This window comes from Phyllostomus hastatus, unplaced genomic scaffold (assembly GCF_019186645.2).
Source record: "Phyllostomus hastatus isolate PE091 unplaced genomic scaffold, TTU_PhHast_1.1 phas_contig_495, whole genome shotgun sequence".
NCBI lineage: Eukaryota > Metazoa > Chordata > Mammalia > Chiroptera > Phyllostomidae > Phyllostomus > Phyllostomus hastatus.
The window spans coordinates 1254624-1277425 of record NW_025333895.1 but is presented as its reverse complement, the minus strand read 5'-3'; the positions used below and the strand labels follow the sequence as shown (position 1 = coordinate 1277425).

General features: G+C 38.0%; 1 protein-coding gene across 4 annotated transcripts in view; it reads left to right on the top strand.

The window, feature by feature from the left end:
* Nucleotides 1-22802, top strand: part of DENND1A (DENN domain containing 1A) — a 486624-nt gene that overhangs the window by 29830 nt on the left and 433992 nt on the right. For all 4 annotated transcript variants that reach the window (XM_045846504.1, XM_045846502.1, XM_045846503.1 and 1 more), the window contains exon 2: nucleotides 8212-8285. In XM_045846504.1, coding sequence (XP_045702460.1) covers nucleotides 8212-8285 — 74 coding nt within the window. The remainder of the gene's footprint in view (nucleotides 1-8211; nucleotides 8286-22802) is intronic.

The window sequence follows — 22802 nt, the reverse complement described above, 5'->3', positions numbered from 1 at the left end:
AAGTCAGTCTTTTTGACATGTCTTCATCATTCTGTGAGCACTTTGCTTATGGCACAATAAGATGCTCTAAACTGATCTTGTATTTCCTTGGCTCCGACCCTGGAATCAGCTATTTGTCTAAGAAGCCGTGGTTCCTTTTAGAGAATTGTATTTAGAAGCCAATATCTGGGCACTATGCTCATTGCTGTTGGGTTGTTGCTGCTGCCAGGCCGAGTTGGTAAACAGAGCCAAGAATTATGTTTGTTAAAGTCAGGTTATGTTTACATTCTGTTTCTTTATATATTTATTGAAAACCTTGAGTTCACATGAATCTCCAATTCAAATCAACTTCAGAGAATTCATTTTAGTTTTCTGCTACCTTCAACTATGAGGCCTTCCTTACTGGTCTTGGGTTCTGATAAGTACACTGCCCCTTCACCCCCCACCCCATGTGGATGGATGCTGTCCTCTTTGACCTTGCTGTCCTAGGATCACAGTGCCTACTCTTGTGGTTTGATGTGACCTCACCTCCCCACTGTCCTGTAGATGCCTTACTCACTCAGCTTGGACTCTGACTTCTGTCATGCTAGTCAAGCCTCCTTCAACCCTGGGACATGGTCAGCCTCCTTACTCCTGTCTGGGCTTCCACACACCACTCTGGGGTGTCCTTGTGCTTGGACATGCTCTCCACCCTCTTGGGCTCTGACACATATCTCTCCATGCGGCACCCTTCTTACCCCTCTTGTGTTCCATCATCCCAGGCCTGGCCACCCTGTGTGTGAAATCCCTTTTCACCCACTTGAGTTCTGGCTCCCAGTGCCAGGCTTCTTCCTCTGAGGGAATGATTTTCTCATTCACTTAGATTTGACATCATATTGGCCAGGCCAGCCCTCAGCCAGATATACTCCTACCCTGCTCATATTCTGACATTCCTTGTCAGGTTGCTCCTTTGTAGGGGCATTTCCTCCTCCTGCACAGGCTCCGACACTCCACACTGGGCCATCATTGCCAGTGTGTGCATTGCCTTCCTCTGACCAATTTAGGACTAAATTTTCAGTGGGAGCAGAGGAAAAGTTAGGAAAGGTGAGGCTTTTAAATACTTTTTTAAGGACAAACTTTATTGGTAATGAAAATGGATATGATGTTATGAAAATGTTATGAATGTGGTTGAAGAGTTTAGATTTTACCTTGTAGCTTACCGTAGTAGAGAATTTCTTAAAACTGTGTGGGATGCTGCACATCGCTCAGGGTGTGCAGGCTGTTTTTCCTGCTTGGGAGCAGCTGAACTTTTCCAGTGCACTTGTTTTGCACATCGTGGCATAAGGATGTTTCATAGGGATATGTGGAAAGGTAAAAAAAACTTTGTAACTCCTCTCACAGCAGTCTCTGTATATCTTTATTAATATGATCCTGAGAGCATTATTAGAAATGAAAAGCAAAGTGTAAAATCTTGAAACAACTTGTTTGTATAATTACACAACTAAGTTAATAATTTTCTAACAAGTTTCAACAATGACTGCATTCTTCTACAGAGGTGTTAACTTGTTATGGGTTAGAAAGCACCCTTTGATACAGCATTTTCAAGCTGGAAAAAGGGCTTTAATTTCGGAGTCCACTGAAACAAATGGAGACTTGTTGGAAATATTAACACTACCTTTTTACTTGTTTGTCTAGCTTAAAGAAATCAATGTTTATTAGGTGATGTTTGCTAGCATGTTCTGAAGTATATACAGTTTCTTTTGACTGTGTTGTCAACTTTAAGACAGTTCAGTTGGTGTGGATTTTGAAATATTATACCTCAGCCCCCTCAGCATATAAGTTTGTAATTAAAGAAACAGTGTGCTGAAGTCAAATCATTCCTCTAGTCTATAGAGAATGGGTTGCTATTTTTCTTGATGAATACTAGCTGGTTTGGAGATTTGACTGCTGTGAAATGAGTAAGGGGTCCTAACACTGAGTGCTTCAGGCTCTAGCTCTAAGTAACACTTAAAGGGGAGGAGGGCCTAGCATTATGGCACGGTTACCATATACAGCAAAGATTTGTCTTGTGAAGAGTGAGTGTTACATTTTTCTCCTAATCTCATAATATGTTGTAATTGAAGAAAAACAGATCCTAATTGAAAGCTGATGATCCAGCAGTATGATCAATAGCATGATGTTCTTAAAAAAAACAACAAAAAAACCCCAAAACCCAAAACCATTAAGCTTTCCTGCTGTCTGAATATTGTCAAAGCTTTTGTCTGTTCTTGACTTGAGCTGAGTGTACTTAATCATTCTGAGAACATGGCCCAGAGCACTGAGCTTGGCCCTTCCAGTGAATCACTGAGAATTGTGTTCAGAAGAGTGGTATTGAATAGAAACCCTTTCTTGGCTTACTTTCAGGCTTCATTTTCCCAGAAGTAAGCAGACCTCCCTTCTTTCAAACACATTTTAGCTGTTTGTGTGTCATTTTTCTATGTTTAAGGGCTGAGGCTGTTGTGAGCAGGTGTGACTTATTCATACCTTTGACTACAAAGGAAAATGTCTTTCAAGAGTAACAGTGGTGTGTATTCAGCAAATTACTTTTGTCAGAGAAGGAGGAGCAGTTACTGGAGCTGGAAACTACATGTCAGACATTAGAGGAAAACACATTCATCAAACACTTATTGTTCTGGTGTGGAACTGGGTTATAAGACACTTGGTGACCTCAAGGAGCTGCCAGTCTAGTAGGAAGACAGATATTTAATAGAGGTACACTGGTGGTTCTCCACCTTGGCTGCACATTACAGTAATTTGGGGAGCTTTAAAAACACCAGTGCCTGGAGATTCTGGTTTAATTGTTTTGGGGTATGACCTGGGTATCAGGATTTTTAAAAGCTCCCCAGGTAATTATAATTGTATAAGGGTTGACTGTGGTAAGAGCTGCAAGAGTGAGGAAGTACAAGGTGCCCTGGAGTGTAAAGGGGCGCTTAACCCAATCTGGGCTACGAGTGAGGGGGATTGGGAAGGTTTCCCAGAGAGGAGGAAATGCCTGAGCTGAGGCTTGATGAATGACTTTGTTAAGTTAGAAAGATCAGAAAGATTGTTTTTTTTCCCCCCCAGAAGAGCAGCTGAAAAAATGTACAATAGAATAGTCAAGTGGTTAGTGCTTTTGGATGATCCATGGTGATTCTGCTACTTTCTTGCTTTGACTTTGGCCAATTTATCCTCTGAGTTTGTGTCCTCATCTCTGAACTGGGGGTAATACTTACACAGTTGTTGAAGAATTACTGAAATAATGCATTTAAAGTGCTTAGGATCATGCCCTGCACATAGGAAACAGCAACTAGCAGTCATAATATGGTAATGATGTTCTTATTGGAGAGCATGGTTTGTTCAGAGGGCTACAACTAGTTCTGGCTGGATCTTAGGGTGCAAAACTGCAGGAGGTGAGTGTGGGTGGCAAACAAAAGATTCTTGGCAGGTGGGCAGGGTTCCACATTGTGGAAGTATAGGACTGTAAGGCAATTAATAGTGGGATATTATGGCAGAACCAGGACATTTCCATGGTAATATGTTAAGATATAGCATTAAGTGTTCTGGGAAAACTTGGGTCCATATTGGAAAATTGGCTCAGAATATGGTACTCTCAGCATCATTCCATGTACTGAAATAGCAGTGAGTGTTAATAGGACAGAAAAAGGATTTCAGTTCCTTTAGTCAAGTAGTTAAAAATATTGAGCATCTTGAAGAGTAGTGGAAGATGTAAGCAGTCTCAGGGTAGTCCCAGAGATTCTCTGGAAATTGTTATAGCTTAATTGTTTACAGAACTTAATGAAAATATTAAGTAAGAACTGCTTGGCCATTTGCATTTAGAGGACACACTTTTAAATTTATATTTTGATTTGCAGAGAAATAGAAAATGCTTCCATCTGCATTGGCTTCACTGGCCCTTAAAATAACTTTCGTGTATTTGTTGGTATGTTATGTAACTTGTCACAACATTAGTCACCACTTCTTCCATAAGGCAACATGTAAACAATCATGGATGAGCGTGACTATAAGTTATAATTATAGCCTGATTTGTTCTTAGTGTTTTGGTCAGCTTTTCGTGTTTCTTTTTTCCTTTTAAAAGAGACTCATAATCTTTGACTCCATGTAATAGAGCTGTGGCAGCTAGCTATTTGAACTGAGTAAGAAACTGTTACAATGATTGATTGTCCAGGTATAAACTATGTTTATTTTATGTTGTATGCACGAAGTTATTTGGAAGAAGAATTCCATTTAACTAGGTCAGTGGTTCGGAAAGTGTGATTACTAGTCCAGCAGCATAAGTACTACCTGGGTACTTGTTAGACATGCTAATTCTTGGGTTCAACCCCAGAAACTCTGGAGGGGGGCTAGAAATCTGTCCTTTAATTTGTTAAAACTTGAGAATCACAGAAGTGTGTACTTCTATCATTTATTGAAATCTGTTAGACCCCAGGAAGGCTATTTGGTGCTTTCTTTATTCCTTCTCAATACTTACTTGATTCTGGCTATGTGCCAGGCACTGTTGAGGAAACGCTAATGGACGTCGTAGACAAGGTCCCTGCTCTTCTGCAGTTTACCTGTACAGGAGGGTGATGACAAGAGTTAAAACTAGATTGTAGAGAGTATGTTGAGGAAGGCCTTTCTGAGGAGGTCAAATATAAACTGAGTTTTGGATGACAGGAAGGGCCCCCTGTATGAGTATCTGTGCAAAGGACTGTAAGATACAGATGAGTTCTGTGTGTGTGAGGAGCGGAGAGGCCAGTGTGGCTGGAATGCAGTGAGCAAGGGGAGAGAGGCTGTAAAGTGCAATCGCAGAGACAGGCAAAGACTAGATCATATAGGCCCTTGTAAGGACTGCTTTTTTTTCCTTCTCAGTTTCTTTTAGAATTGTGGTAAAATACATAACATACAGTTTTCCATCTTAACCACTTCTCAGTGTACTGTTCACTGATGTTAAATACATTCATATTGTTGTATAACCATCACAGCCGTCTATTTCCAGAACTAAGACTTTGACTTTGAGTGGCATGGGAATCTTTGGGGAGGTTTTGCACAGAAGACTGACACAACCTGACCTCTAGAATAAAAGGATTGCTGGCCATGAAGAGTTGAAGTCTGACTGTTGCAGGGCAAAGGAGGAAGCAGGAAGACCAGTCAGGAGAGTACTGTAGTAATAGAGGTGTGGTGATGGTGGTCTGTCAAAGATGGTAGAGTTGGGGATGCCGACCAGCATTGAGGGTCTGGGTACATATTGATGATCAAGTCAACAGAATTTGCTGATTGTTGATCACTGCATGGAAATGACCATGGCATGTAAAACAAAGGGAGTCAAGGATGACACCAAGGTTTTTGGTCTGAATAACTAGTGGATTTCAGGAGTTGCAGGTTTGAGGGAGAAAATTAGAAGTGCTTTATAGATATCCAGGTGGAGATGCTGAATAGGCATTTGGAGCCAGGGAAGAAGGCAGGTTGGAGACATGACTTTGGGGCTTGTCAGCATTTGTGTAATTAAAGCCAAGAGACTGAATGAGATCATCTAAGTAATGAGTGTAGGTAGGGAGAGGTTCAGGAGGACTAAGTTCTAGGATAGGAGAGTTTACTTGAGAAGGAATTAGCAAAGGAGCAGCCAATAATATACAAAGTACTAACAGAAGTGATATTCTGGAAGGCAAGTAAAGAAAGTATTTCAAGAAGGAAGGCAAGTCAGTTTACTGTATCAAATCCTGCTGAGAGGCTGAGTGAGACAAGCACCATTTTAGCAATGTGAAGGTCCTTGGTGATTGTGACAGGTTGTTTCAGTGGTGTGGTGGGCTCAGAAGTCTGGTTGAAGTGTGTTGAAGAGAGAAAGGAGGAGCAGAGACAATGAGTAGAGATAGTGTTTTTAGACAGCAGGTCTGCACGGTCACCTTAACTTAGTGGCATAAGTTCATGTGCTGGAGCTCCAGCGTTTAAAAATTTGGTGTGTAACACTTTTCCATGCTCATGTTTATATTTCATTTTTTGTTTGTTTGTTTGAATGGGAGAGAAATAGCCCTGGCCAGTGTGGGTCAGTGGATTGAATGCCGGCCTGCAAACCAAAGGGTTTCTGGTTTGATTCCCACTCAGGGCACGTGCCTGGGTTTCGGGCCAGGTTCCCAGTTAGGGGTGCTCAAGAGGCAACCACACATTGATGTTTCTTTCCCTCTCTTTCTCCCTCCCTTCCCTTCTCTAAAAATAAATACATAAAAATATTTTAAAAACAATGGGGAGAAATAAAAATGGAAATCTTGGTATAAAATGTGTGAAAACTCTAAAGAAACTTTATGGAGTCCTAGGGTCCTGTAGACATCTTTAAAGCCATTATCTTAATCTAGAGGAATGAAATTCTGAGATGAAATTCAGCCATTTGCAAAATAGACTTAAGAAAGATTTATTTAGGTTTTAGAAGGAGTCTTCTGGTATTTTTCAGATGACCTTGGAACATTCCTTTTTTTCATCAAACACTGTTCTTTGAGGTAATTTGAAGGAAAAGGATGTTTCCATATGGTATTTTCCACAAATGTTTGGTGGCCAAAGGGTGTTGACTTTGTAGGTCTTTTTGTATCTCTGACAGGAAAAAAAAAAGGAGGACAAAAGTTTTTTAAGACTTTCAAAATTTCTATTTACTTTGTTTTATTTTATTTATTTATTTTTAAGTAAGGTATTCTGATTTAGTGTCTAATCAGAGTATCTGATATTTATATCAGATTTAACTTTGACATTTAACTTATATTTGACAAGGTATATTTAAGAACCTTGAATTTTAGAGCAGCCAGCTCTTTTCAGCTGCAGGTACTTATTTAAAGCAAAAACCAAGTTTCTATTCAGTGAGGGAATGATCCTTCACAAGAAAAATAACTAGATCTGTGATTGAAAAAAACACACATTTTTCTTTCTACTGCTAAGGGACTAGAGGAAGTATTAGCATATTTTATTGAATCTAAGATGTCATTATTTATAAGATGCACTGTTATTATATGTATTATCAAGGAAGAAAAAAAGCTGCCATGTAGAATTTTAAGATGCAATAGATTGTAAGAAATGTGAAAATGTAGGGGGAAAAAGTTCATCTTGGAATCAATGAAACAGAATTTGAGTGCCAGGAGGTGTGAATTCTGGTTCTTGGCTGCATTTCTAGCTAGCTATGGGACCACCTGCAAGTCACTTAGGAACTCTGCCTCAGGTTCCTCACCTGTATGGTGATGATAATGCCCGATGCCCCTACCTCATGGGAGTATAGTAAGAATGAAATGAGATACAGAATAGTTATTTTGAAAAGTGGAATCTACTGGGTAAATTCAAAGTATTTATTTCATTGAAATTAAATCTTATATTTGATTAGGGAACCCAGAATTTCTTCTCTGAGCTTTGTTGTCAGGTTTAAAATAGAATTCAGTTATAGACATTTGCAAGTATAACATTTTCTTCTGTTGAATGATTTTGATTCAATCTGGAAATAATATCTTTTTATTGTAGTTTAGAATCAAAGAGAAGGAGAAAATGCAACGATAATATAACCCCGATGTTCTCATCACTTGGAATTAACTGTTAACATTCTGTTAGCGCTGTGATCTTTTAAAAACTTATTATGAAATATTTATGACATAAAAAGGTAAAAGGATATAATAATGAACATTCATATACTTGGAATTGCCAGTACAGGTGAAGCCCCTGTGTGGGAACAGCCTTACATTTAGATTGGGATCCTGTCTCATAACAGCCTAGTGAGACAGGACACTGTTTCTCTTGTTTCAGTCTTAAAACCTGTAAATGAGCAAGTTAACTTCATCATGTGAATGTTTTATCCTGGAATATGGGGGAGAAGGCTATTTTGTGCTAGTGTTGCCTTGCTTTGAGTTTCTTCAAAATTCTACCTAAGGCTTTGGAGATCCAGCTGTGTTAATTGGAAATGTGACACCTGTAAAATTGTAATAATGGCTGGCCAGTTACTGGCCAGACATTGTACCCAGACAGTTTGTGTGTGTGTTTTTTAAGTTTCACAGTAATTTTTTGGTTAGTTGTATTCATGTTATAGATTAGGTAGGCATGGCTCAGAGAAGTTCAATAACTTGTCCAAGGTTCCACAGCCATTAAGTTGTGGAGCTAATGATTTTAATCAAGGTGTGCTTTATACCACAGCTCACATGTTCTAATGATATCTTAGATTCAATAAACTAGGCTGCCTCAATCCTTGTCAGTAATCATAATCTGTTTCTTTTGTAGGCAAAACCCAGAGACCACGTTTGAAGTGTATGTTGAAGTGGCCTATCCTAGGATAATCGGTCGCACTCTTTCAGGTATTTGCATGTTCATTTATGATATGGCATATTTATTGTATGAGATAGCTATGCACATAGTACAATATATGAATATTCTAAACTGTTATTTACCTTTAACTATGTTTAAGTGACTTTCCCTTTTATTTGTGCCCACATCATCCATCATATGCACAGTGAACAATTTAAGAGTCATTGCCATAATGGGCGGGAGTATAGCTTTATTCATTGTCATAATTGGGTTTTGGCTTATACCTTTCATAGATACCTGGAAGTCATCTATTTAGTAGGAAATATTGTCATCTTGCTAATGAGGATGGCTGAGAATTAGGTTATAAAATAATGTAAGGAGTTATATATATATAATATAATAATAAGGGAAATCTCCATTACTAAACTGGAAGATGTTTGAAAATTTAGTATATTTTGTGTGCTGGTAAAATAATTGGAAATTGTTTGAAGGAAGCACCTCCTCTGGCTTTAGCTTTTGGACTAATTCGGACATGTATTCCTGGATGACAGGGTCCTAGATAAGGTTAGAGTATTTTGTGCAGGCTCAGTGTATCACTTCTTGACCTAAAATCCTTCTTGGTTGTTGGGGAAAAACAACCTAGGGCCCAGTGTTGTTGTTTTTTTTTTTCTTGGTGTCTCAAAGAGTGATGCATTTGCCAAAGTTATGTTAGGGAGTGGCTTTTGGTCCACACATACTAATAGCTGCATATATTATTTGGTGTTTAGGGGACTGAATTTACTTGGACTAGATACTTGTAGTAATTAGGATTTCAATGGTAGTTATACCCATAATTGGCTGTACAACCTTGGCCATATTTACTGTTTCATTATTTAGTTAGATTGTAATACTCATAAAAATAGCTACCTTTTATTGAGTTTGTCTTGTCCTACATGTCTGATTGACATATGTAGTCAGTCCTTACAATACAGTCTTTAAAGATAGTTGGGTGGCATCTCCATTACACCTATGAGAAAACAGACTCTCAGAGAGGCCAGATAACTTACCAAGATCATATAGCTGCTGTGTGGTTCAAATTCTCTTCCACTTTGCTGCATTGCCTTCTTGAAGACAATGACCATGGTATACACATCTTTCTACATCATCTCCAGGGCTTTGCACAACATCACCAATGTTTATTAAAACGAATTAATTTCTCCTAATAGAAAAAGTGAGATCACTGTGTGTGCTCCACTTCCTAGACTATCTAACAAACGCTGTGAAACATGTTACCAGTGTATGGTTGTTCTAGAGGTAGAATTTAACACCCATGGTAAGTTATGCCTCTTACTGCACAAGCCATTGAATTAGAAAGGGTTACCTGGTATGTACAGTGTGTACATGAGCAGCAGCATTTCTGTGGGCTGACCTCACAGAGTAACCATTTGATGATGGCTGTGATTTGATGGAGACATTTAAGGACAAACATTTGGCTTATGTCTATATTTGCTAATGTTTCCCCTTTCAATGTTTTAGGACTTCCCTTCCAAAGTTAAAATGAAACTTTGGGGGGAATATGAGCAAAATTTGAAAAGTACAAGTAAAATGGAAGAATGAACAAAATGAAGTCTTCTTCCGTCCCCTTATCCTGGTCATCTGGTTCCTCTCCCGCTCCTGCACGCAACTCCTTTCTTATGGAACTCTTTAGCATAGTTTTTAAAAAACCTTTTTATTTTGAAAGTATTTTAAAAGATAAAAGTTACAAGGATAGTCAAGTGCATATACCTTTTCCTTAGATTTATCAACTGTTACTTTTTGGCCATATTTGCTTCACTCTACATGCATGTACATACTATTTTTGCTGAACTACTTGAGAATAAATTGCAGACAGTTGTGATGCTTCACCCCTAAATTCTTCAGAATATATCTCCTAAGAATAAAGACATTTTCTTACATAACTGTAGTACATTTATTGAGATTAAGAGAATTTAACATTGATGTAATGTCAGTTGTTCATGTTTACATTTAATAACTGGTCCCAGGAGTGTCCTTTATAGCGTTCCCCGCTTCCACCCAGAATCTGATTCAGGATCACGGACTCTGTTTAGTTTGACGTCTATTTAGTTTCTTTCACTATGCAATGGTTCTGTGGTTCTTCTTCACCTTTATGACATATTTTTCAAGAAATTAGCTTTGTTGATTTTTAGAAAGTCCGTAGATTGGACCTGATTATATTCTAATGATTAGATTCAGGTTTTGGATTTTTGGCAAGAATATCTAAAACATGATATAGTTTATCATATCTTTAGACACATGGTGTTGGTCCCATTGTTTGTGGGAAAGTACATAAAACTTTTATGTACAGTTTAACAAATAATTGTAAAGTGAGTACCCATGTTACTACTGTTCAGGGTAAGAAATATAATATTGCCTGATTATAAGGAAATCCTGTTTCTTGTGAGAGGGATTACTGCCTTTGCTCTGTGCTTTAGAGCTTCCCTGCTTTGGCCCTCTTCCATGGGACAGGGTGTCTCTGGGGCCTATGGAACATGCCCACTTGGAGCCTGAACCCTTTCATGCTAGACTCTGCTTTGAGTACCTGGGACCTCACAATTTTGTGCCCAAATGGTCTGGAGCTTATTTCCAGAGCCTGTGTAAATCTCTTCGAGGGTCCATCTTTCTCAGGGTAAACTGAGCTGCTGGTGTATAGACAGACCCTAAGCCCAAGGAATGGCCTGTGGGTGGCTGTTTGTAGGAATAGGGTATGGACTGGAGCTTGGGCTTGTGAATGGAGGTGACTGCATGCTTGTGTGCGCTGTCCTTGGCTGCATGGGATGGAGAAGGGGGTGTGGGCAGTGCACTAGTGGCCAGTTTCCTCTACGCAGTCAGGTTTCCGCATGGAACTCTTAAGTAATCCAACAATTTTCAGTATGAATTTGTTCTTCTAGGCAGATAAAGGCATATTTGTCATGATAGAGTAAGAGCATATTTTATTTCATAGTTCATAAGCTTGTTTCATATCTTCTAAATATTTAGATATATCAGTTTATGGGCCTTGATTTGTACTCTTGGCTGTAAATGTTAGAAATGGGTTTGGCCAGCTCCTCAGAGATCCCTTTCTTTCTCCAGAGGTTAAGACTCTTCTGACTCTTCTGACAATCATTTCTTTGTTGTTCTTGTAGTTTTAATACATTTAGTAGTGCCTGTTTCTGAATTTTATAGAAATAGAATTATTTTACGTGTAGTTTTGGTGCTTTTTTGCTCAAGATGATATTTTAAGGGTCCTCCATGTTTTGTGTAGCTGTAGTCATTTTCATTGCAGTGTAGCACACTGTAGGATTACATCACAGCTTATGTATTCATTCTGCTGTTGAAAGCCTTTGAAGTTCCCAGTTTTTGGCTATTGCAAGTAGTGTTGTTGTGCTCCTTATGCGTGAACCCTGGTGCATGTAAATGTACTTCCATAGGGTACTTGGTGACTGGACCATGATAAAGTTTTTCAGAATTGATTTTGTTTGCACTTCCTTCAACATTTGGTAGTCCTTATTGCTGTGCAACTTCATCAGTCCTTGGTAAAATTGGGCTTTTCCCCTCACTAAGCCAATGGTTGTGTAATAGTATATCCTTGCTTTTATTTGCATTTTCCTGATGGCTAATGTGACTGAGCACCTTCTGTATATTTATTGGCATTTTATTCAGCTTCCTTTTTTAAAGTGCCTGTTCAAATCTCTTGCTCATTTTTTAAGTTGAGTTTTCTACCTTTTCCTTATTGATTTATAAGAAATTATTTATGTTATAGATATTAATTATCTGCTTGTGTATGTTACAAATATCTTCTCCCACTCTATGGTTTGTCTTTCGATCTCTTTAGGGTATCTTTGATCAAAACAGTGATTTTAATATAATATAATTTATCAATATTTTCTACCTTACAGATATGAAAATACTTTCCTTCTAAGAAAGTTATAGTTTTGTCATTCACATTTAGGTTTCTAATCTCTCAAGGACTTTAGTTTTCTATTAGATGATTAATATCCAGAAAAGTTAAGCTCTAAATTAGATTTCTTATTCATGATTTTTTAAAATTGGGAAACTAATTAAAACTAAATTACTAAGACATGCTACTCCTCTACTTAAAACATATTTTTATAAAATGATCACATACTTCTAAATCATACCTAAAAAATTTCCTCACAGTAAAAAGATGACACATGTGAGAAAGGCCAATGAGAAATATCACTAGACTTTAAAGACAGTTTTTTCCCCATTGATAACTTAATGTCTGTACCATTGTAGACGTGTTTTGTAAACTCTCTTTTGTAAACTCTCATGTGTTTTGTGCTCTGAAGGGCATTCCACGAAATCCATGGGAGGGACCTGTGGTCTGTCCCTTCTGCTTAGACATTGCCCCAAGGCCTATGACGCTGAAGGGGGATACTTTCCAAACATTGTAAAAATAAGATTTGGGTACACAAATTGAACCCATGATGCTACTTACTTTCTTTGAGGATTTTTGTAAGATTTCCTAGCTGCTGTTAACAGTGAATAAGCTGTCACTTAGTATTTGATTTTAGGTCATCTTTTGTCTACTTCTACAACCTTCTTATTTGTTTTTAATAAAACTTATCATATTTGCCTTTTCCTGCTACTATTTAATGCATTATTTTTGTCATTTTAAAGGATTGCAAATAAATCTGCCTTAAAATTGGTCTTTGTTCCTTGGACTTGCATCTCTGATCTCTGCCAAAGTATCTTGAGCGAACTTAGGTATAAACCTTACACTATACAGTACTAGTGTCTGGGCATAATCTTCTCTTTGAAGTTTGTTTGCATCCCCCAGAGGGATTAATTCCCTGCTGTGAGAAGGTGGGTTAGAAAGCACTGAAACTACTTTACGGGTCTTTAATTGGGGGAATTAGTATACATTTTGTTCTATAAACTTCTGTTGGAGTTCCATTCTTACAATTTTTCTTATACTGTGGTATGTTAGGTTCTCATTTTAAATTTAAAAAATACTAAAAATTTTCTCAAGCTATTTGAGTACATATGGGCAGATTATCTTGGTGTGTTTTTTCTATTATCTTTAAATTTTTAGTAGCTTGCTTTCTGATTAGATTTTGAGTATGTATAAAATTTCATAAAAATTAAGAGAAAATCATCACTCAGTAATAACTACTATTAATATTTTGGTGTATTTAATTTCTTGTAGTCTTCTGTGTGTAAGTGTGTGTAAATAAAATATATAAACTTTTCTCTCAAACTCCTGCTGTATGTGTTTATTTTTCTTGTTCCCTCCTCAAATTAATTATTGTTTTTCCTAAAATTATTAATACAGCTTTGTAAAAGTCATTTCAGTTGCTACAGATTTTATATCATGTTTATGAGCTGTATTTATTTATAATTGGATCTTTAGATTGCTTCCACATTTTTCCTGTTGTAAATAAGCCAGTGAACATCTTTGTGATGCTTGCTATTTAGGTATGTGATTTGAATGCTTTAAAAGAAGTTGGATCATTTTGTATAGATCTTTCATCTACTTTGTTCTCAATTTTTTTTTTTTTTTTACAGCCCATGTAGCCATCTCAAGTTGTGAAAACTCCCAAAGCAGATTTTAGTCTGTCTGACTGAAGGTCTCGGAAGAGGGTGCTCTTGTAAGAGGGATGAGCCTGCCCAGTCTCATGATCAGATGGTACTGGCCATGCTGAAACTCTGGAATGCATTTCAAACACAAGTGTCTCATTCCAGCTGGCATCTCTGAGCCTGCTGTGGGCACTGTTCTTGGCCAGCCGCTTAGCACTGGGAGAGTGGCAGCATCAGGTTCTCAAGGCTGTTTGGCAAACCAGCTTCCTCCTGTGTCAGCTCCCATCCCAGCGTTTTTAATACATGAGTCCAATAGCCACTTTATAAAAAGTGCATAGTCAAATTGAGAAACTGTTGTTAGAACTCTGTGAAAGGATTGCTCTAGACATGGTGCTCTGGGTTAGCTGAGATTTTCAGCTTAGTGGTAAGCAGTAATCTTAAAAAAAAAAACAACAACAACTTGGCTTTAAAATCTCTTAAATATCTGCTCACATTTCTATATTGGCAGTATCATGAAGAAAACTGAGTTTTGGCCGATTTAAGATATTGAGAGCCAGATTTGCTATTCTGAACTTTAGTTGTCATTTTACAGGACTCACATTCTTTTTTTTTTAATGCATTTTATTGATTATGCTATTACAGTTGTCCCATTCCCCCACTTATTCCCCTCTGCCCTGCAGTCCCCTCCCACCCTCATTCCCCCAGCTTAGTTCACAGGACTCACATTCTAGGAGCTTTGCCTAAATCTTGATCACAGTGGATGTTTAACATTATTAATTTTTAAAATTGACTTTAAAAAACAATACTTTATGCTGTCTCTTTAGGAGTGGAGGGAGTAAAAAGTCCTTTTGAGAATAATTTTACTTCAGATTAAAATATTTTTAGAGGTTATTAACTAAATTTATGGTCTTATTTCTTTTCAATAATAATATAATAAATCACTGCAAACTTTTCTTCCTGTTCTTAAAGTGTGAAATTTAGGGGCCATCTGAATGTATATTACAGTATAGGAAAGTGTCAAAATTTTTGGTAATTCATGACAGTGTGGATCTTCTTGCTGTATTTGTGGTTCACAGTGTTAAGCCTCAGGCCTTCTTGGTAGACTTTTGATCTACCAAATGATAAATAGTCCATGTGAACAGCAGGTTTGTTGTATGAAAAAAAGTTATTCCCTCAAAATGCCAAGCTCAGAGCCTCATTTTCTTAACTATAAAATGGGGGCCCTGCCCTGGCTGGTGTGGCTCAGTGGATTGAGGGCTGGCCTGCGAACCAAAGAATCATTGGTTAGATTCCCAGTCAGGGCACATGCTTGGGTTGCAGGCCAGGTCCCTAGTGGGAGGCACACAAGAGGCAACCACACATGGATGTTTCTCTCCCTCTCTTCCTCCTTCCCCCTCTCTAAAAATAAATAAATAAAATATTAAAAAGAAATAAAATGGGGGCCCTAATAGTACCTACTTCATTCAGTTGAAAGGATTAAATGGGAATACACAGTACATGGGACCAGTGGGAAGTTCTTAGTAAATGGGAGCTGTTGTTATTTATCATTAGTTTTAAAGATGTATTTTTTTTAGAGAAGTTTCCTGTTTACAATAAAATTGAGAGGAAGACACAGATTTCTCATATACTCCCTGCCCCACACATAAACAACCTCTCCCCTTATCAACATCCCCCACCAGAGTAGTACATTTATTACAACTGATGAACCTACACCCAAAGTTCATTATTTATGTCACAGTTCACTCTTGGTATTGTATATTCTAGGGTTTAGACAAATGTGTAGTGACATGTATTCATCATTATTGTATCACACAGAGTCTTTTTACTGCCCTAAAAGTCCTCTGTGCTCTGCCTATTCATTCCTTCATGCCCTCTCATCCTCTGATAACTACCGATCTTTTTATTGTTTCCATAGTTCTGCCCTTCCCAGAATAGGTGGAATCATACATATGTAACTTTCTCAGATGGCTTCTTTCACCTAGCAATATGCATTTAAGTCTCCTCTGTGTATTTTTGTGGCTTGATAGCTCATTTCTTTTTAGTACTAAATAACATTCCATTGTCTGCATATGCCATAAATTATCCACTCACCTATTGAAGGTCATATGGGTTGCTTCCAAGTTTTGGCAATTATGAATAAAACTGCCGTAAACATCTGTGTGCAGGTTTTTGTAGGGACATAGTTTTTAACTCTGGTAAATGCCAAGGAGCATGATTGCTGGACACCATGTTAAGTATGTATAGTTTTGTAGGAAGCTGCCAAACCATCTCCCAGAGTGGCTGTACCATTTTGCATTCCCTTCACCCAGTGCAGGAGAGTTCCTCTTGTTCCATGTCTGCACCAGCATTTGGTGTTGTCTGTGTTTTGGATTTTGGCCACTCTAAGAGGTGTGCAATGGTACCTAATTTTTTAAATTTGTACTTTCCTGATGACATATGGTGTGGAGTATTTTTTCATGTGCTTATTTTCCATCTTCTTTGGGCGAGTGCTCCTTATACAATGAGAAGTATATCTTCTTTGATGAGGTATCAGTTAAGGTGTTTGGCCCATTTTTTTGAAAGGTTTTATTTATTTATTGTCAGAGAGGGGGACGGAGGGAGAGAAGGAAACATCAGTGTGTGGTTGTATCTCGTGTGGCCCCCACTAAGGACCTGGCCTGCAACCCAGGCATGAGTCCTGACTGGGAATCAAACCAGTTGCCCTTTGGTTTTCAGGCCAACGCTCAATACACTGAGCTACACCAGCCAGGCCTGGCCCATTTTTTAAATCGAGCTGTTTGTTTACTTACTGTTGAGTTTTAAGAGTTCTTTATATATTTTGGATAGCAGTCTTTTATTAAGTATCTTTTGCAGATAATTTCTCTAAGTCTGTGGCTTGTCCTCTCTTTCTCTTGACATTGTCTTTGTCAAGTTTTTAATTTTAATGAAGTCTAGCTTATCAGTTATTTCTTTCATGTAGTGTTGTATCTGAAAAGCCATCACTATACCCTAGGTCAAGTGTCCCCAGCCTCCAGGCCATGGACCAGTACCTGTCTGGTCCTGTTAGGAACTGTCTGGGCCTGTTAGCAGGAGGCGAGCTTGAATGTAATACACTCGAATAATCTGAAAACCATCCCCTCCACCCTGGTGTGTAGAAAAATTGTCTTCCACAAAACCAGTCCCTGGTGCCAAAAAGGGGACTGCTGTCCTAGGTCATCTAGGTTTTTTCCAATGTTACCATCTAGGATTAAAAAAAAAGATTTTATTCATTTATCTTTAGAGAGAGAGTAAGGGAGGAAGAAATGGAGGGAGAGGAACATCAGTGCATGGTTGACCCTTGTGCGCCCCCTACTGGGGACCTGGCCTGCAACCCAGGCATGTGCCCTGACTGGGAATTGAACTGGTGACCCTTCGGTTCACAGTCTGGCATTCAGTCCACTGAGCCACACCAGCCAGGGGTCATCTAGGAGTTTTATAGTTTTGTGTTTTACATTTCAATTTATGATCCATTTGGAATTAATTTTTGTGAAGATGTAAGGAAGGTCTGTGTCTAGATTCAGTTTTTTTGCATGTGGATGTCCACTTGTTCCAGCACTATTTGTTGAAAAGACTGTCTTTGCTTTGTTGTATTGCCTTTGCTCATTTGGCAAAGATCAGTTGACTATATTTATGTGGGTCTATCTCCAGGCCTTCTTTTGGTCTGTTCTTTCAGCTGTACCCTCCTGGTTTGGTTCCTGTAGCTTCATAGTATTTCTTGAAGTCTGTTAGTATTAGTCCTTTGATATTGTTCTTCTCCTTCAATAGTGTGTTGACTATTCTGGGTCTTGTGCCTCTCTGTATAAACTTTAGAATCAATTTGTCAGTATCCACAAAATAACTTGCTGGTATTTTGATTGTAATTGCATTTAATCTATGGATCAAGTTGTGAAGAATGGACATATTGACAATATTGAGTCGTCTTATCTGTGAACATAGAATGTCTCTGCATTTATTTCTTCAATCTTATTTATTAGAGTTTTGTGGTTCTCATATAGTTCTTGTATATATTTTTGTTAGATCTATACTGAAGTAGCTGTTATTTTAAGTTACTATATTATTTTTGTGTAAGGCAAGGGTTCATACCTGTGTAGGACTCTGCTGTTCAACAATTGTGCTCAAGCTAACAGTTGAAGAGTGGGAAGTAAAATTAGCTAAAGTAGATTTTTCAGAATCATGCATTCATGCTTAAGTCCTTTATTCATAGGAAAGCCCTTAGCTTATACCCTATGGGCTTCGGTTTGCCCTGAGGATTTTTCGGTATTATATTGCTCAGCATAGTAACTGATCATGTTGATGACATTAAATCATTGTATTAATCATGATTCTTTTTGTTGTAACTACAAGAAGCCCAGTGAAATCTGTCTTGAGCAAAAAAGGGAATTTATTGTCTGTCAATATGGAGAAATATAGTGATAAACCTGACTTTGGATTTTGCTGGATCAAGGTGTTCTATTTATATTTTCAGAGATTTGTCATCTCTTTCTCTCTTGGTTTTCTGTCTTCTGTGTTGGGTTCATTTTTGGGCAAGCGCTCTTTAAACAATGGCAAAGAGATGGCTGCTGGGACATCCAGGCTTATATTCTACCACTGTAGTCACCCAAGTGGAAAAAGAGTGTCTCACATTATTTTGAACAGTACCTAAGGGTAATTGTACTAGGCCCCATTTGGGTCATAGGCCAGTCTGTGAACCAATCACCATGATTCTGAATTGGGTGGCTCTGAGGTGCCGGTTGAGGATGAGGGAGGATGTGTGTGGGGGCTCTTCAGCGCCATCTGGATTTCATAGCCTGAGAATGGACAGGGTAGTTCCTCAGAGGAAAATCCGATGCTGTTACCAGAAAAAGGAAGAACGGATACTAGACAGCCAAAAGAGATGTCCACTGCAGTCATTAAAAAAATGTTTTGTTCAAAGTATTGTTTTAAAAAACACGGAGGTGTATAATCTAGTTTGGAATGATTTATAACCAAAATGATTAAGTTTTAATACTTAAAAAATGTAGGTCTGGAGCTTTCTCAAAAACTGCCCTATATGCTTGATTTACCCAGGATTCTGCATGACTGAGGTCTTATCTTACATCTAACTTTTTGTTAGCGTCCTCTAATCACTTATTCTTTGAACAAGCATTTTAGATTCAGCACCGGCTAGACTGGAAAGTGGAGTGCAAACTCTATAAAACAGGAACTAGACCTCTCTTTTACATGCATAGGAGGCTTTTTGTTTGTTTGTTTTTGTATTCTAGCTTTTGAACTTCTTTTGGTATTATTTCACAACACATTTTGCATTCCCTGCTTTATGTTACATTGTGAACATGCAGTCCATTCGAAGGCTTTCATTAGAAGAAGAAAGCTCTACTGAGGATGCCACTGTAAGCTTGCTTTGCCCAGCAGGAAGCTTTAATAAATTGTTTCATTTAAAGACAGTTTTCTTACCTTTAATGTGTTCTTAGGCATTAGAATATTATGCTCTCACAAAGCCTTATTTGAAGAGAAAATAGATGTAGATGAATTGTTGTCTAGATTGTAATGTCATTGAGTATTTTCATGGATAATTGGTAATAAAAATAATGTAATAGAAAGACTGTAGGGTTTGACATCAGTTTTCTTCTATCACTCACTAATAGTTTGACCTTGGGAAGGTTATTTAAACTGAATTTCAGTTTGCCCAGTATTTAAATGGGACTTATATCTATTTGTCAGGTTGTTTTGTAAATTAGAGACAATAAGTATTAAAATGCCTAGTACTGATAACAGGTACAAATTAGGCATTTTCGTGGTGACTTAATTCAATATCGTCCTTCAGTGAAAAAAACAAAAACAAAACCCCCCCTAAGCTTCAAACCAAAAGTAAACAATGAAAGTTCCCACAACTGTGATTTTGTTAAGGGATTAAATCTTCTTTCTGATACAGAATTAATTTAAATACCTTTTTTGAAAGGGTTCAAATACTAGTATAATAGATGAATATATGTAACTTTCTTCATGAAAAGAAAATTGAATTATGAATTTTCTCTTTCAGAAAATGTAGGATTAATTCTGAATTTCTTCAAGAAAAATACATTTTGGACACACGGATAATTTCAAATGACCAAACTATATTTTTCCCCTTCACTTACATGTCACAGGTAAACTTAAATAAGACCCAGTGATCAATCCTCAGTTACCAGAATTTTTTAATTTAAACTATGTACTTGTGAGAAGAGCCAGAGGTGAATAAAATCAGCTGGTGTCTGAGATTTGTTAAAGGAGCCCATTTCTGGAATATGGTCAGTACCTAGTGTAATATTAGCTGAGTTTTCGTACTCAGCAGATACCATCCTTGGTACTCACTCAGAATGATGGAACTGGCTTGTGGAACATGAAAGGAGAGCATTCCATTAGTTAGGTGTATTTACTATGAAAGGGAACTTGATAAAAGTATTTTTGAAAGATTAACTACCAAGACTGAAATGGAAAATATTTTCATAGTGGCTTTCTGTGAATTAGAAAATCATCTAATCAGAACATTTAACTTGTTCCCTCTTCCTAATAATAAATATTTTGTTAATAAGAGTTCTTCCTCCTCCTCCTACCCCAAATCTTCAGAAATATATTTAGCAAAATCTAATTAAGAGCAGGTTTCTAAAATCAGACCATCCGGGTTCAAATTCCAGCTCTACTGCTTATAACTTATATCCTTGTGGAATTTTGGGCAAATTGCATAATTCCCCTTTTTGCCTTAGTTTCCTAAACTGTAAAATGGGGATAATGATGATACCATCACATGGTGATGTTGCAAAGATTAAACGAAAAAAAATTAAAGAATTAAGCACAGAAATGGCACAGGGTACCTCTCAGTTTAAACTATCATTAAGGATAGTCGAGGATCATCAGAAGTGTCACTGTTCCTATTGTAGGTGTTTTCCATCTGCACATTTGAGAGCAGGGCACTGGAAAAGGATCAAAGGCAGTTCTACGCCCAGGGCCTTTGAAAGGCTCGACTAGGTTTCTTTCTGTCTTTCCTCCAGCAGCCCCAGCAAATTCAGTTTAGTTTTTTTAGAGGTCTTAGTCCCTGGGGTGGACCCTGGAACAAGCCAGCCTATATTTCTTGTGTTTGCTGGATGGAGATTGAGTTGACTCAAGTTTTGTTTGGGTTTCTGTGGATCTGCAGCAGGACAGAAGCTCAGACCTAGACCCAATTTAAGTTGAGATTTAAGACTGACCCCTGCTACACCCATCCCCCCGCCTTTTTTTGAAAAATGTTTTTCTATCACACTTTATCTACTCAGCAGGTTCTTACTAGCTTGCTGTATAAAACATACTGGAGTGGGGGTTCGTTCCAGGCAGAAGGCAAAGCATTTGTGAAGCCATGGAGGAATGGTTTATTTTTCTATTTATTAAAAAAAAAAAGGGGACTTTCAGTAAGATCATGATCAGCTTGAGGGGACCCTATGCTGTCACGCTTAGTCTGACTGTCGGTCTCACAGGGGCGGACACCTTTGCTTATTTGGCTCACTGCTAAGTCCCCAGCACCTAGAACAGTATATGGTACATAGTAGGCACTCAGTACAGTTTTATTGGACAAATGAATGCATTGCCACAATTCTACTTGGTTGCAGTGAATCTTAATACTTTCATTAATTTCTACAGTTTTATTGTTGATAAATACCTCATTTCTAGTAGGTTGAATGGCTCTCAGTTTGCTACATTTTATTTTTTAATGGAAATCCTTGGACATTTATGTTAGAAACGAGTAATTATCAAGTTTTCTCTCCAGTGATTTTTCTGGAAGATATTTTTTAGCCTTTCCTATGAGCAGATGTGCTCATGATGAAAGTTTAAAGGCAGGCATGCTCACACTTGTCTCACTGGGCGAGGAATGCCTTTTCCTCTCCATTTAGTAAGTGTCCATCACACTTCCCAGAGCACAATGAAGCTTTTACTCTAGGCCCGGCAGCCCATACTTCTTGTATTTTAGGCTTTTTCTGCCACCCCTGGGAAACTGCCCGGTGGTCTGGCATCATGGGAATTCATCTCACTAAAAGCTGATTCCCCACCTTTTCCTCTAGCAGGAGGAGTGGGTGTAGTGGAAAGAGCTCTGGACTTGGGTCTGTAGTATGGCTCTGCAACTAACGGGATCTGACCTTGCAGAAATTCACCTTTTTTTTTGAGTTTTCTCATTTGCAAATATGAGTCTGATAATGCTTCTTTTAGGGTTGCTGTGAGAGTTAAAAAATGCTGACTGCTAAATAATTAACATGCCTGGTTCCTTTTCTTCTGTCATATCAAATCATTACTTTTTACGCTTTCAGCTTCCTGACACAAAAGAACACCTGTACTGTTTTTCATGGCTTGGAGGACTATAGAGTCTTTGAAATGCTTGATAATGATTTTTTGTGTATATAACATGCACAACATATACAACACATATAACACACACAAACATACACAGATGTTCGTATATATGCTGTATATGTATATATGTACATATATATGTTATACATATGTATATATATGAAACAATGTGGACTTTGTTTTCATGTATTTCCAAAGACATGGAAAACTACTTTTTAAAAAAACTCATACATTTAATTTAAAAGTTTTCCAAAGTATCAGCTTAAAGTGAGGGTCTTCCAAGACAGTTCCTATGCCTCTACTTGGCACACTATAGAGGGCATAGCATGTGTTTGTGTTTGCATGTTGAGATGTGTGTGCCTGTGTGTGTGTGAGAGAGACAGAGAGAGGAAGAAGGAATGCGGGGGGAAGAGAATGAAAATATATGAATGGTGAAAGAGATAGTTTATCCTGCTTTTGTAACTTTAGCTTTGCTGTGCAGTGTGCCAAAAGTTATTTCTCCCTAGGGAGGGTCTTTTTCAATGGTTTGTGAAGGCAGCATAAATTCTCACGTGGTGTTTGAGGAAGATGGTAATACAATTTACTACAACCAAAGTATTTTTTAACTTGTTAGAAACCAAAATGGGATTGCAGTGGCAAAGTTGTCAGCGCACTCAAGT